At 47.6% G+C, this 16,907-nt stretch overlaps 1 protein-coding gene across 1 annotated transcript in view; it reads right to left on the minus strand.

The window, feature by feature from the left end:
* The window catches only part of LOC133451731 (uncharacterized), a 65,322-nt gene that overhangs the window by 20,731 nt on the left and 27,684 nt on the right, over positions 1–16,907 (minus strand). The window contains exons 6-10 of the mRNA XM_061730874.1: positions 15,952–16,141; positions 12,959–13,003; positions 12,629–12,849; positions 11,622–11,847; positions 4,190–6,108 (exon numbers count right to left, since the gene is read on the minus strand). Coding sequence (XP_061586858.1) covers positions 4,190–6,108; positions 11,622–11,847; positions 12,629–12,849; positions 12,959–13,003; positions 15,952–16,141 — 2,601 coding nt within the window. The remainder of the gene's footprint in view (positions 1–4,189; positions 6,109–11,621; positions 11,848–12,628; positions 12,850–12,958; positions 13,004–15,951; positions 16,142–16,907) is intronic.

Below are 16,907 nucleotides of genomic sequence, written 5' to 3' on the forward strand. Positions count from 1 at the left end.
CCTTTTTGGGGAAATGTCCCTTGCGATGATTCCTTTTGAGGAAACGTCCCTTGCTACAATTCCTTTTTGGGGAAACGTCCCTTGCGACGATTCCTTTTGAGTAAACGTCTCTCGCGACAATTCCTTTTTGGGGAAACGTCTCTCGCGACAATTCCTTTTATGGGAAACGTCTCTCGCAACGATTCCTTTTTGGGGATACCTATACCGCGACAATTCCTTTTTAGAGAAACGTCTCTCGTGACGATTCCTTTTTCGGGAAACGTCTCCGGGACGATTCCTTTTTGGGGAAATGTCCCTTGCGATGATTCCTTTTGAGGAAACGTCCCTTGCTACAATTCCTTTTTGGGGAAACGTCCCTTGCGACGATTCCTTTTGAGTAACCGTCTCTCGCGACAATTCCTTTTTGGGGAAACGTCTCTCGCGACAATTCCTTTTATGGGAAACGTCTCTCGCAACGATTCCTTTTTGGGGATACCTATACCGCGACAATTCCTTTTTGGGGAAACGTCTCCCGGGACAATTCCTTTTTGGGGAAACGTCTCCCGGGACGATTCCTTTTTGGGGAAACGTCCCTTGCTACAATTCCTTTTTGGGGAAACGTCCCTTGCGACGATTCCTTTTGAGGAAACGTCTCTCGCGACAATTCCTTTTTGGGGAAACGTCTCTCGCGAAAATTCCTTTTTGGGGAAATGTTTTTTGCAACAATTCCTTTTTGGGGAAACGTCTCTCGCAACGATTCCTTTTTGGGGAAACGTCTGTCGCAACGATTACTTTTTGGGGAAACGGCTCTAGCGACAATTCCTTTTTAGAGAAACGTCTCTTGTGACGATTCCTTTTTGGGGAAACGTCTCTCGCGACGATTCCTTTTTGGGGAAACGGCTCTCGTGACAATTCCATTTTGGGGAAACGTCACTTGCGACGATTCCTTTTTGGGGAAACGTCCCTTGTGTCCATTCCTTTTTGGAGAAACCTCTACCGCGACAATTCCTTTTTGGGGAAACGTCTCTCGTGACGATTCCTTTTTCGGGAAACGTCTCCGGGACGATTCCTTTCTGGGGAAATGTCCCTTGCGATGATTCCTTTTGAGGAAACGTCCCTTGCTACAATTCCTTTTTGGGGAAACGTCCCTTGCGACGATTCCTTTTGAGTAACCGTCTCTCGCGACAATTCCTTTTTGGGGAAACGTCTCTCGCGACAATTCCTTTTATGGGAAACGTCTCTCGCAACGATTCCTTTTTGGGGATACCTATACCGCGACAATTCCTTTTTGGGGAAACGTCTCCCGGGACAATTCCTTTTTGGGGAAACGTCTCCCGGGACGATTCCTTTTTGGGGAAACGTCCCTTGCTACAATTCCTTTTTGGGGAAACGTCCCTTGCGACGATTCCTTTTGAGGAAACGTCTCTCGCGACAATTCCTTTTTGGGGAAACGTCTCTCGCGAAAATTCCTTTTTGGGGAAATGTTTTTTGCGACAATTCCTTTTTGGGGAAACGTCTCTCGCAACGATTCCTTTTTGGGGAAACGTCTCTCGCAACGATTCCTTTTTGGGGATACCTATACCGCGACAATTCCTTTTTGGGGAAACGTCTCCCGGGACAATTCCTTTTTGGGGAAACATCTCCCGGGACGATTCCTTTTTGGGGAAATGTCCCTTGCGATGATTCCTTTTGAGGAAACGTCCCTTGCTACAATTCCTTTTTGGGGAAACGTCCCTTGCGACGATTCCTTTTGAGTAAACGTCTCTCGCGACAATTCCTTTTTGGGGAAACGTCTCTCGCGACAATTCCTTTTATGGGAAACGTCTCTCGCAACGATTCCTTTTTGGGGATACCTATACCGCGACAATTCCTTTTTAGAGAAACGTCTCCCGGGACAATTCCTTTTTCGGGAAACGTCTCCCAGGACGATTCCTTTTTGGGGAAATGTCCCTTGCGATGATTCCTTTTGAGGAAACGTCCCTTGCTACAATTCCTTTTTGGGGAAACGTCCCTTGCGACGATTCCTTTTGAGGAAACGTCTCTCGCGACAATTCCTTTTTGGGGAAACGTCTCTCGCGACAATTCCTTTTTGGGGAAACGTCTCTCGCGACAATTCCTCTTTGGGGAAACGTCTCTCGCGACAATTCCTTTTTGGGGAAACGTCTCTCGCAACGATTCCTTTTTGGGGATACCTATACCGCGACAATTCCTTTTTGGGGAAACGTCCATTGCGACGATTCCTTTTTTGGGGAAACGTTTCTTGCGACAATTCCTTTTCGGGGAAACGTCTCGCGCTACAATTCCTTTTTGGGGAAATGTCCCTTGCGCCGATTCCTTTTTGGGGAAACCCCTACCGCGACAATTCCTTTTTGAGGAAACCTCTACCGCAACAATTCCTTTTTGGGGAAACGTCTCCCGGGACGTTTCCTTTTTGGGGAAACGTCCCTCGCAACAATTCCTTTTTGGGGAAACGTCTCTCGCGACAATTCCTTTTTGGGGAAACGTCTCTTGCGACAAATCGTTTTTGGGGAAACGTCTGTCGCAACGATTACTTTTTGGGGAAACATCTCTAGCGACAATTCCTTTCTAGAGAAACGTCTCCCGGGACAATTCCTTTTTGGGAAAACGTCTCCCGGGACGATTCCTTTTTGGGGAAATGTCCCTTGCGATGATTCCTTTTGAGGAAACGTCCCTTGCTACAATTCCTTTTTGGGGAAACGTCTCCCGGGACAATTCCTTTTTGGGGAAACGTCTCCCGGGACGATTCCTTTTTGGGGAAATGTCCCTTGCGATGATTCCTTTTGAGGAAACGTCCCTTGCTACAATTCCTTTTTGGGGAAACGTCCCTTGCGACGATTCCTTTTGAGGAAACGTCTCTCGCGACAATTCCTCTTTGGGGAAACGTCTCTCGCGACAATTCCTTTTATGGGAAACGTCTCTCGCAACGATTCCTTTTTGGGGATACCTATACCGCGACAATTCCTTTTTGGGGAAACGTCTCTCGCGACAATTCCTTTTTGGGGAAACGTCTCCCGGGACGATTCCTTTTTGGGGAAATGTCCCTTGCGATGATTCCTTTTGAGGAAACGTCCCTTGCTACAATTCCTTTTTGGGGAAACGTCCCTTGCGACGATTCCTTTTGAGGAAACGTCTCTCGCGACAATTCCTCTTTGGGGAAACGTCTCTCGCGACAATTCCTTTTATGGGAAACGTCTCTCGCAACGATTCCTTTTTGGGGATACCTATACCGCGACAATTCCTTTTTGGGGAAACGTCCCTCGCAACAATTCCTTTTTGGGGAAACGTCTCTCGCGACAATTCCTTTTTGGGGAAACGTCTCTTGCGTCAAATCGTTTTTGGGGAAACGTCTGTCGCAACGATTACGTTTTGGGGAAACATCTCTAGCGACAATTCCTTTTTAGAGAAACGTCTCTTGTGACGATTCCTTTTTGGGGAAACGTCTCTCGCGACGATTCCTTTTTGGGGAAACGGCTCTCGTGACAATTCCATTTTGGGGAAACGTCACTTGCGACGATTCCTTTTTGGGGAAATGTCCCTTGTGTCGATTCCTTTTTGGAGAAACCTCTACCGCGACAATTCCTTTTTGGGGAAACGTCTCTCGTGACGATTCCTTTTTCGGGAAACGTCTCTCGCAACGATTCCTTTTTGGGGAAACGTCCCTTGCAACGATTCCTTTTTGGGGAAACATCTCTCGTGACGATTCCTTTTTCGGGAAACGTCTCTCGCGACACTTCCTTTTTGGGGAAACGTCTCTTGCGACGATTCCTTTTGGGGAAACATCTCTCCCAAAGATTCCTTTTTGGGGAAACGTCTCTCGCGACAATTCCTTTTTGGGGAAATGTTTCTTGCAACGATTCCTTTTGGGGAAACGTTTCTCGCAACAATTCCTTTTTGGGAAAACGTCTTCAGGGACGATTCCTTTTTGGGAAAACGTTTCTCGTGACGATTCCTTTTTGGGGAAACGTTTCTTGCAACAATTCCTTTTTTGGAAAACGTCTCCCGGGACGATTCCTTTTTGGGAAAACGTCTCCCGGGACGATTCCTTTTTGGGAAAACGTCTCCCGGGACGATTCCTTTTTGGAAAAACGTCTGTGGAACTGATCTGGGGAAACGATTGTGCCCCTCCTGGGCTCCACATGTACGTAAACCTGTACTACCTCAAAAGAACCTGCGACGGAGTCTGACTCACCATGAGGGATGGCCGGGGGGGCCGGACCGGCCGGACCGGCCTGACGGGTCGCACCGGCTCCGCTACGGGGGGTTCCTGCCGTCGGTCCAGGGGTTCCTGCCGTCGGTCAAGGGATTCCTGCCATCGGTCCAGGGGTTCCTGCCGTCGGTCCAGCGGTTCCTGCCGTCGGTCCAGGGGTTCCTGGCGTTGGCTCAAGGGTTCCAGATCGTCGGCCACATCGGGACAACCAATGTAGCCGCCGGCACCGAAAACCGATCCCAGATCAGCTTCTAGCAGGCCGTGGGGGGTCAGACTGAAGTCCTGGTGGGCAGCCATGTTGCTGGTGGCGGTGTTAGCTGTGTTAGCGGCGCCGCGGTTGCTGAGCTCCAGTCTCTGAAGGTCTTCTGATGCCGCGTCGCTGTCGGAGCTGGTGTTGGTGGAACTGAGATCCAGATTCGGATCAACCGTGACTGGATTGTTGTTCGGTTCTGCTAACTCCTCCTTACTCGGGTCCAGAACCTCCTGGTTGTCATGGCTACAGAAGTCCAGCAGCTCCTGGTTTTCATTGCTACCGAGGTCCTGGAGGTCCTGGAAGTCTTGGTTGTGTCCCTCGTTTCCAAACCACCCTTGATTTCCGTTGCTACCGAGATCCTGAAAATCCAGTAGCTCCTGGAGGTCTTGGTTTTGGCTCTCTGAACCAAACCTCTCTTGGTTTCCATTGATACCAAGATCCTGGGGGTCCTGGAGATCCTGGAGATCCTGGAGGTCTTGGAGATCTTGGTTTTGACCCTCCAAACCAAACCACCCTTGATTTCCATTGCTACCGAGATCCTGGAGATCCTGGAGGTCTTGGACATCTTGGTTTTGCCCCTCTGAACCAAACCTCTCTTGGTTTCCATTGCTTCCGAGATCCTGGAGGTCCTGGAGATCCTGGAGATCCTGGAGATCCTGGAGGTCCTGGAGGTCCTGGAGGTCCTGGAGGTCTTGGTTTTCACCCTCCAAACCAAACCCCTCCTGGTTTTCTGTGCAGCAGAAATCCAGAAGCTCCTGGTTTCGATGGCCGTCTGAATCCAGAACCTCCTGGTTTTCGTGGCCCTCGCCGAAGGCCTCCAGCACCTCTCGGTTGTCGTGGCTACGAGGTTCCAGCAGTTCCTCGTCCACCACTTCCTGGTTGTCGTAGCTGCAGAAATCTAAAAGTTCCTGGTTTTCACGGCCGGAAGGTTCCAGGACTTCTTGGTTCCCGTCGTGGAGTTCTAGAAGATCCTGGAACCCGTCCAGGACCTCCTGGTTTTCCTGGTCCGTGTCGGGTTTCGGTACCTCCTGATTGCTGTGGTCCGACGGTTCTGGTCCCGCCGGGTCCAGGTTCTCCTGGACACCGAGGTCCAGAACCTCCAGAACCTCCTGGTTCTCCTGGTTCTCCTCCTCAGGACTGAGCTTAAAGCCGTACGGGTCCGAGTCGCGGTCGAACCCGAACGGATCAAAGTCCAGCTGAGAAGAGGAGAGTTCTGGTTCCGGACTGAGCCGGGCCTCCTCGTCCGGGTCCAGGAGGGCGTGGCTGGAATGTTCTGGACTCAGCTTGAACCCGTACGGGTCGAAGGAGGACTGGCTGCTGGGTTCGTAGTCCAGGTCGAAGCTGCCGGGACCCGAGTCCGGCTGCTGGTTCTGGGAGTCCAGGGAGTTCTGGTGCTGCTGGACCGCCGGGTTCTGGAAGTCCAGGGAGTTCTGGGGGGCGGCCGGGTTCTGGCAGTCCAGGGAGTTCTGGGGGGCGGCCGGGTTCCGGAGGTCCTCGTCCAGGGTCTGGACCTCCTCTGGTTCTGGGGGAGGAGAGGTCGGATCGGGAGGGGGGGTCGGGTCCAGACCGGCGGTCCAGTCCGGCTCCAGCGGGACGTATTCGGTGGTTTCAGGGACGACCTGGGCGGAACCAGAACCAGAACCAGGACCTGGAGAGAAAGAGAAGAGGGTCAGCAGGACTCGTCTAACCCGTAACCAGGTCTGGACCGGGTCTGGACCGGGTCTGGACCGGGTCTGGACCGGGTCTGGACTGGGTCTGGACCGGGTCTGGACCGGGTCTGGACTGGGTCTGGACCGGGTCCGGACCAGGTCTGGACTGGGTCTGGACCGGGTCTGGACCGGGTCTGGACCGGGTCTGGACCGGGTCTGGACCGGGTCTGGACCGGGTCTGGACCGGGTCTACGGGGCCGTTTGAAGAATATCTATGAGTTTTTAGTTTTAAACCGGTCTTTGAAGACTGAGTCCTATAAATATCTGGGAACTATAATAGACAATAATCTGACATTTGAGAGTAACACCAACTTAATTTACAAGAAAGGTCAGCAGCGTCTGTTCTGTCTTAGAAAACTGTCCAAATTCCTTGTTGATTCCTCCTTGATGTCCATGTTTTATCACTCTTTCATTGAGTCTGTATTAACTTTTTATTTCATTTGTTGGTTTTCATCACTAAAGGAGAAAACTGTTCTTACCAAGGTGTTAATGTCTGTAGTAAAATAATAAAACTGTTCTTACCAAGGTGTTAATGTCTGTAGTAAAATAATAAAACTGTTCTTACCAAGGTGGTTAATGTCTGCAGTAAAATAATAAAACTGTTCTTACCAAGGTGGTTAATATCTGTAGTAAAATAATAAAACTGTTCTTACCAAGGTGGTTAATGTCCGTAGTAAAATAATAAAACTGTTCTTACCAAGCTGGTTAATGTCTGTAGTAAAATAACTGGCTCTGCTCAGGTGACTCTACAGGACCTGTAGAACAAACAGCTGTATAGGAAATAAAAACTATCCTATCGGACTGTTCCATCCTCTACACCAAGAATTTCAGTTTCTTCCATCGGGTACATTTATTTATTTTAATTGCTCAGACTTCCACTTCTCAAAACCAACAGATATAAACATTATTTTGTACCTTCTGCATCTCCTTCTCAATTCCATGAGGAAAAGGCTGTTGTGGGGCTTGGGATTTTTAGATTTTTAGATTTAAAGTCGTTGTCCTTTTTTTTTTTTTTTTACTATGTGTATATGTCTACATATTGCTGCATGATTAATTGCCCCATTGGGGACAAATAAACGTTATTGATTGATTGATCTCCTCTCAACCTTAAATACATTGATTTATATCTATTTGTTTGTACATTATTATCAGTAGATTCTCTTTGATGATTGATTAGGATGATTGTTACAAACATACGGATGGAGAAAGGAAGGTCTGGATGACCCAAACAAGTACAGAGAAGGTAGCATCATCAGCATACAGCAAAACATGAAATCCTGACACCACCAAACCGGACCTCCTCCACTCCTCGACTCCACCCAGAACTTCTGCCCATAAAAGACCTGGGGCCTCATCTATAAAGCTTGCTTGCGCAGAAAAAGCGGCTGAAAGTTGCGGAAGCCACCTTCTACGCAAAGCCTCGGATCTAAAAAGAAAAAACTAACCGAAAAATCTGCGTATCTTTACGGCAACCCTGACCCTCCCGTAGGAACTTACTTAAGACATGGGGAACTGGCGACACAGGCTGTGAGGTGGTGAAATTAAGCCAGATTCATGTCATACTCTTAATAATGTCATCACATATCACAACATATATCAGACTTATAATAAAATAGTGCTGATAACGGAGCAGGCGGGGGCGGTGGGGGGATGGCTGCCGCTCCGAGCCCACTACTCCACGCCGAAGAGGAAAAAAGAAATGTCCCCCCTACCCCCAGTGGAAATTGCGTCGTGCGATCGTGGCACTAACGGGCAGCAACGACGTGCTGCCACTCACTCGCTTTTATACTATTTATATACTTTTTCTACTTTTACTGTGACCACCAAATAATCTCGTTTCACTGTCCTCTCTCCACATCATCCACAACATCTAGATCTCAGATCTCAGCGAAATTCAGTGGCACGGTGGCTCGACACGTTCATTCATTCTGACGCACAAACAGGCTGCAGGAAGCCACTGCGCATGCTCAGTAGGCTCATCCATATGGATTTATGGGCGTGTTGAGGGCGGGATATGGGGCGGATTCAGCTACGCAGCTTTCCAGGTGGACTGTGATTCATAAAGGGAACATTGCGTGGAAGTCTGCGTGCACGCGGTTTTATAGATCCGGATTTTTTTTTGCGCCCGCCATTTTCGGCTTTTGTGCGTACGTGCACTTTTAGTATGAATTCTACGCACTCCATTTTAAATGAGGCCCCTGATCTGAATCAGTGATACAGAGAATCCTGATGGAGTCCAGCTCCCCCCTGGAACCGACTCACTAATGACAACGTGGGCCATTAGTTGTATTGTTGTATTGTTGTGCCCATGGTGGCAATGAAGTTTCCCCGTTGGGGATTATTAAAGTTGATCCGAATCCGAACCCGGTACCCCAAACTCCTTCCAAGGGAATAAATGCACATATGCACATTTTTCAATCTGGATTCCACACTGCCCGTAGTACAGAGACAGCTTTATTGAGGGTAACCAATGACCTTCTTATCCTATACTGTAACAGCCTGCTCATCAGTACTGGACTACTGTAACAGCCTGCTCATCAGTACTGGACTACTGTAACAGCCTGCTCATCAATACTGGACTACTGTAACAGCCTGCCCATCGGTACTGGACTACTGTAACAGCCTGCTCATCAGTACTGGACTACTGTAACAGCCTGCTCATCAATACTGGACTACTGTAACAGCCTGCCCATCGGTACTGGACTACTGTAACAGCCTGCTCATCAGTACTGGACTACTGTAACAGCCTGCTCATCAATACTGGACTACTGTAACAGCCTGCCCATCGGTACTGGACTACTGTAACAGCCTGCTCATCAGTACTGGACTACTGTAACAGCCTGCTCATCAGTATCTACTACTGTAACAGCCTGCCCATCGGTACTGGACTACTGTAACAGCCTGCTCATCAGTACTGGACTACTGTAACAGCCTGCTCATCGTTACTGGACTACTGTAACAGCCTGCCCATCAGTACTGGACTACTGTAACAGCCTGCTCATCGTTACTGGACTACTGTAACAGCCTGCTCATCAGTACTGGACTACTGTAACAGCCTGCTCATCAGTACTGGACTACTGTAACAGCCTGCTCATCAGTACTGGACTACTGTAACAGCCTGCTCATCAGTACTGGACTACTGTAACAGCCTGCTCATCGGTACTGGACTACTGTAACAGCCTGTTCATCAGTACTGGACTACTGTAACAGCCTGCTCATCAGTACTGGACTACTGTAACTGCTCATCAGTACTGGACTACTGTAACAGCCTGCTCATCAGTATCAACTACTGTAACAGCCTGCTCATCAGTATCAACTACTGTAACAGCCTGCTCATCAATACTGGACTACTGTAACAGCCTGCTCATCAGTACTGGACTACTGTAACAGCCTGCTCATCAGTACTGGACTACTGTAACAGCCTGCTCATCAGTACTGGACTACTGTAACAGCCTGCTCATCAGTACTGGACTACTGTAACAGCCTGCTCATCGGTATCAACTACTGTAACAGCCTGCTCATCTGTACTGGACTACTGTAACAGCCTGCTCATCAGTACTGGACTACTGTACCAGCCTGCTCATCAGTATCAACTACTGTAACAGCCTGCTCATCAGTACTGGACTACTGAAACAGCCTGCTCATCAGTATCAACTACTGTACCAGCCTGCTCATCAGTACTGGACTACTGTAACAGCCTGCTCATCTGTACTGGACTACTGTAACAGCCTGCTCATCAGTATCAACTACTGTACCAGCCTGCTCATCAGTACTGGACTACTGTAACAGCCTGCTCATCAGTACTGGACTACTGTAACAGCCTGCTCATCAGTATCAACTACTGTAACAGCCTGCTCATCAGTATCGACTACTGTAACAGCCTGCTCATCAGTACTGGACTACTGTAACAGCCTGCTCATCAGTACTGGACTACTGTAACAGCCTGCTCATCAGTACTGGACTACTGTAACACACTGCTCATCAGTATCGACTAATGTAACAGCCTGCTCATCAGTACTGGACTACTGTAACAGCCTGCTCATCAGTACTGGACTACTGTAACAGCCTGCTCATCAGTACTGGACTACTGTAACAGCCTGCTCATCAGTACTGGACTACTGTAACAGCCTGCTCATCAGTACTGGACTACTGTAACAGCCTGCTCATCAGTACTGGACTACTGTAACAGCCTGCTCATCAGTACTGGACTACTGTAACAGCCTGCTCATCAGTATCAACTACTGTAACAGCCTGCTCATCAGTATCCACTACTGTAACAGCCTGCTCATCAGTACTGGACTACTGTAACAGCCTGCTCATCAGTATCCACTACTGTAACAGCCTGCTCATCAGTATCTACTACTGTAACAGCCTGCTCATCAGTATCAACTACTGTAACAGCCTGCTCATCAGTATCCACTACTGTAACAGCCTGCTCATCAGTATCAACTACTGTAACAGCCTGCTCATCAGTATCAACTACTGTAACAGCCTGCTCATCAGTACTGGACTACTGTAACAGCCTGCTCATCAGTATCCACTACTGTAACAGCCTGCTCATCAGTACTGGACTACTGTAACAGCCTGCTCATCAGTATCGACTACTGTAACAGCCTGCTCATCAGTACTGGACTACTGTAACAGCCTGCTCATCAGTACTGGACTACTGTAACAGCCTGCTCATCAGTACTGGACTACTGTAACAGCCTGCTCATCAGTATCAACTACTGTAACAGCCTGCTCATCAGTACTGGACTACTGTAATAGCCTGCTCATCAGTATCAACTACTGTAACAGCCTGCTCATCAGTACTGGACTACTGTAACAGCCTGCTCATCAGTATCAACTACTGTAACAGCCTGCTCATCAGTATCAACTACTGTAAAAGCCTGCTCATCAGTACTGGACTACTGTAACAGCCTGCTCATCAGTACTGGACTACTGTAACAGCCTGCTCATCAGTATCAACTACTGTAACAGCCTGCTCATCAGTACTGGACTACTGTAATAGCCTGCTCATCAGTATCAACTACTGTAACAGCCTGCTCATCAGTACTGGACTACTGTAATAGCCTGCTCATCAGTATCAACTACTGTAACAGCCTGCTCATCAGTACTGGACTACTGTAACAGCCTGCTCATCAGTATCAACTACTGTAACAGCCTGCTCATCAGTATCAACTACTGTAACAGCCTGCTCATTAGTATCAACTACTGTAACAGCCTGCTCATCAGTACTGGACTACTGTAACAGCCTGCTCATCAGTATCAACTACTGTAACAGCCTGCTCATCAGTATCAACTACTGTAAAAGCCTGCTCATCAGTACTGGACTACTGTAACCTGATCTGTGTCTTGATTTTATTCCCTTTCGTTTATTTTGTATCTGTAGCTCTTTGAGATTATTTTATGAAGTGATTTACAAATAAAATGTATTACATAAAGCCTGTACCTGGCTCTCCTCCGGTTCCTCCAGTTTCTCCCGTTTCTCCGGTTTCTCCCGTACCGGCCAGACTCTGCTCCTGAACGTCGGACAGCGGCGACGCCAGGCCGAGGTCTAGCTCGTACCCGAGGCCGAGGTCCAGCTCGTAGCCGTTGGGGTCCGACTCCACCGACGGCTGCTGGCCCCGCGACCTCCAGCCGGCCGCCGGCTCCGGCAGCAGCTCCTCCGACGAGCTCTGGATCAATCAATCAATTAGTTAGTTCTTTATTTCCTTCAATTATAAGCATAAACATCAATAAGCAAGATAATAAACATTTACAGGTTTTAATTTGATCAACATGGACATTATTTTGACGGAAAAGGTCAAAATGAACGATAAAGCTTATCTTGCCTTCTTTTTAACATAATAGAATATGCAAAAAGAACAAATGTATGGAGGATTTTTTGTGCCAAAATGAAATACATAAATACATCATTATTTAATTAAAATGGGAATGAAGTATATCATTAATTAATTAAATGTGTCATTAATTAATTAAAATTTTAATTAGTATGCCATTAATTAATTAAAATTCCATTCATTTTAAGTAAAAATATATATTTAATTATTTCAGCATTAAATTAATTAATGACACATTTAATTAATTAATGACACATTTAATTAATTAATTATGTATGTGTGTGTCCTGCTGGGACACGGCACAGCTGTCAATCATCATCCCACTAAAGTTGTTTTGATTAATTAAATGAATGAAATGTGTCATTAATTAATTAAAATGGGAATTAAATATATAATTCATTAATTAAATGTGTCAATAATTAATTAAAATTTGAATTAGTATGCCATTAATTAATTAAAATTACATTAATTTTAAGTACAAATATATATGTAATATTTCAGCATTTAATTAATTAATGACACATTTAATTAATTAATTATGTATTTATTTATTTAATTTTGGCACCAAAAATCCTCCATAACACACACCTGCGCATACACATGTAGAATGTTGTACCTGGATGGGTTTGAACCCGCAGGCGTCGGCCAGGTCCAGGTCCTCGCGGCTGTAGCTCAGCTCGATGTCGCTGCCCTCGTCGGGGAACTCCGACTCGAAGCACTGTGTCCCCGTGGAGGCTTTGTTCTCGGCGCAGGACAGTTCCGCCTCGGCCGCGTCTGGAAACAACACGTCTGCCCCGAACGGGTCGCTGCCCTTGAACGGGTCGGAGGCAAATCCACCTGCAGGACAGATGGGAGTTTCAGCTGAACAGAGAGGAATATCGTCTCACAAGCCCCGAAAACAACCTTTACAGGGGAGTCTTACTTCAACAGGTGGACTGTTACTCACCTGAGGAGTCGGTCTTGGGGAACAGGTCTTCATCGAAGAGGTCGTCTACCAATCACAGGAAGAGAAACGAGTTTTAATCACTATAACGAGTCAAATCACTATAACATAGTAACCTGGAGACCCGGAGAGTTAAAGGGACATTGTGACACTCTCTAGTCCAGGAATCCTGGGAACGATCGTTTCTGCAGACGAGAAACTTTAACACGAACGATCGTTTCTGCAGACGAGAACCTCCAACACGAACGATCGTTTCTGCAGACGAGAACCTTAAACAGGAACGATTGTTTCTGCAGACGAGAACCTCTAACACGAACGATCGTTTCTGCAGACGAGAACCTCTAACACGAACGATCGTTTCTGCAGACGAGAACCTCCAACACGAACGATTGTTTCTGCAGACGAGAACCTCTAACACGAACGATCGTTTCTGCAGACGAGAACCTCTAACACGAACGATCGTTTTTGCAGACGAGAACCTCTAACACGAACGATTGTTTCTGCAGACGAGAACCTCTAACACGAACGATCGTTTCTGCAGACGAGAACCTTTAACACGAACGATCGTTTCTGCAAATGAGAACCTCTAACACGAACGATCGTTTCTGCAGACGAGAACCTCCAACACGAACGATCGTTTCTGCAGACGAGAACCTTAAACAGGAACGATCGTTTCTGCAGACGAGAACCTCTAACACGAACGATTGTTTCTGCAGACGAGAACCTCTAACACGAACGATCGTTTCTGCAGACGAGAACCTTTAACACGAACGATTGTTTCTGCAGACGAGAACCTCTAACACGAACGATCGTTTCTGCAGACGAAAACCTTTAACACGAACGATCGTTTCTGCAGACGAGAACCTCTAACACGAACGATCGTTTCTGCAGACGAGAACCTCTAACACGAACGATCGTTTCTGCAGACGAGAACCTCTAACACGAACGATCGTTTCTGCAGACGAGAACCTCCAACACGAACGATCGTTTCTGCAGACGAGAACCTCTAACACGAACGATCGTTTCTGCAGACGAGAACCTTAAACAGGAACGATCGTTTCTGCAGACGAGAACCTCTAACACGAACGATCGTTTCTGCAGACGAGAACCTCTAACACGAACGATCGTTTCTGCAGACGAGAACCTTTAACACGAACGATCGTTTCTGCAGACGAGAACCTCTAACACGAACGATCATTTCTGCAGACGAGAACCTCTAACACGAACGATCGTTTCTGCAGACGAAAACCTTTAACACGAACGATCGTTTCTGCAGACGAGAACCTCTAACACGAACGATCGTTTCTGCAGACGAGAACCTCTAACACGAACGATCGTTTCTGCAAACGAGAACCTCTAACACGAACAATCGTTTCTGCAGACGAGAACCTCTAACACGAACAATCGTTTCTGCAGACGAGAACCTCTAACACGAACGACCGTTTGTCTAGACAAGAACCTTTAACGGGAACGATCATTTCTGCAGACGAGAACCTCTAACACGAACGACCGTTTCTGCAGACGAGAACCTCTAACACGAACGACCGTTTCTGCAGACGAGAACCTCTAACACGAACGACCGTTTCTGCAGACGAGAACCTTTAACACGAACGACCGTTTCTGCAGACGAGAACCTTTAACACGAATGATCGTTTCTGCAGACGAGAACCTCTAACACGAACAATCATTTCTGCAGACGAGAACCTCTAACACGAACGATCGTTTCTGCAAACGAGAACCTCTAACACGAACGATCGTTTCTGCAGACGAGAACCTCTAACACGAACGATCGTTTCTGCAGACGAGAACCTCTAACACGAACGACCGTTTGTCTAGACAAGAACCTTTAACGGGAACGATCATTTCTGCAGACGAGAACCTCTAACACGAACGACCGTTTCTGCAGACGAGAACCTCTAACACGAACGACCGTTTCTGCAGACGAGAACCTCTAACACGAACGACCGTTTCTGCAGACGAGAACCTTTAACACGAACGACCGTTTCTGCAGACGAGAACCTCTAACACGAACGACCGTTTCTGCAGACGAGAACCTCTAACACGAACGACCGTTTCTGCAGACGAGAACCTCTAACACGAACGACCGTTTCTGCAGACGAGAACCTCTAACACGAACGACCGTTTCTGCAGACGAAAACCTTTAACACGAACGATTGTTTCTGCAGACGAGAACCTTTAACACGAACAATCGTTTCTGCAGACGAGAACCTCTAACCCCAACAATTGTTTCTGCAGACGAGAACCTCTAACACGAACGATCGTTTCTGCAGACGAGAACCTCTAACACGAACGATCGTTTCTGTAGACGAGAACCTCTAACACGAACGATTGTTTCTGCAGACGAGAACCTTTAACACGAATGATCGTTTCTGCAGACGAGAACCACTAACACGAACGATTGTTTCTGCAGACGAGAACCTCTAACACGAACGATTGTTTCTGCAGACGAGAACCTCTAACACGAACGATTGTTTCTGCAGACGAGAACCTCTAACACGAACGATTGTTTCTGCAGACGAGAACCTTTAACACGAACGATTGTTTCTGCAGACGAGAACCACTAACACGAACGATTGTTTCTGCAGACGAGAACCTCTAACACGAACGATTGTTTCTGCAGACGAGAACCTTTAACACGAACGATTGTTTCTGCAGACGAGAACCTTTAACACGAACGATTGTTTCTGCAGACGAGAACCTCTAACAGGAACGATTGTTTTTCTACACGAGAACCTTTAACACGAACGATTGTTTCTGCAGACGAGAACCTCTAACACGAACGATTGTTTTTCTACACGAGAACCTCTAACGGGAACGATCGTTTCTGCAGACGAGAACCTCTAACGGTAAATCAGGGTTAGGGTTAGGTCTGATCTTGTCCCTGTGGAGGTTTCCGGACCCGGACCGGAGGTCTCTGGACCCGGACCGGAGGTCTCTGGACCTGGTTAGAGTAAAACCACAAGTCTGGGACGTACTGTCGCCATGGCAACGGCCAAAGGGGTTGTCCTGGTAGAAGTCCAGCTGTTGGGGGGCGCTCTGGTCCAGGTCCTGGTCCGGCTGGGGGGGGGCGCTCTGGTCCAGGTCCTGGACCGGCTGGGGGGGGACGGTCTCAGGCTGGACCTCCTCCTCCTCTGGATCCTCCTCGGTGTCGGACCGGTCAAGTTCCTGCTGGGACACGGCACAGCTGTCAATCATCCCACTACAGCTGTCAATCATCATCCCACTACAGCTGTCAATCATCCCACTACAGCTGTCAATCATCCCACTACAGCTGTCAATCATCCCACTACAGCTGTCAATCATCCCACTACAGCTGTCAATCATCCCACTACAGCTGTCAATCATCCCACTACAGCTGTCAATCATCCCACTACAGCTGTCAATCATCCCACTAGAGCTGTCAATCATCCCACTACAGCTGTCAATCATCCCACTACAGCTGTCAATCATCCCACTACAGCTGTCAATCATCCCACTACAGCTGTCAATCATCCCACTACAGCTGTCAATCATCCCACTACAGCTGTCAATCATCATCCCACTACAGCTGTCAATCATCCCACTACAGCTGTCAATCATCATCCCACTACAGCTGCCAATCATCCCACTACAGCTGTCAATCATCCCACTACAGCTGTCAATCATCCCACTACAGCTGTCAATCATCATCCCACTATAGCTGTCAATCATCATCCCACTACAGCTGCCAATCATCCCACTACAGCTGTCAATCATCATCCCACTATAGCTGTCAATCATCATCCCACTACAGCTGTCAATCATCATCCCACTACAGCTGCCAATCATCATCCCACTACAGCTGTCAATCATCATCCCACTATAGCTGTCAATCATCATCCCACTACAGCTGTCAATCATCATCCCACTACAGCTGTCAATCATCCCACTACAGCTGTCAATCATCCCACTA

Source organism: Cololabis saira, chromosome 10 (assembly GCF_033807715.1).
Source record: "Cololabis saira isolate AMF1-May2022 chromosome 10, fColSai1.1, whole genome shotgun sequence".
NCBI lineage: Eukaryota > Metazoa > Chordata > Actinopteri > Beloniformes > Belonidae > Cololabis > Cololabis saira.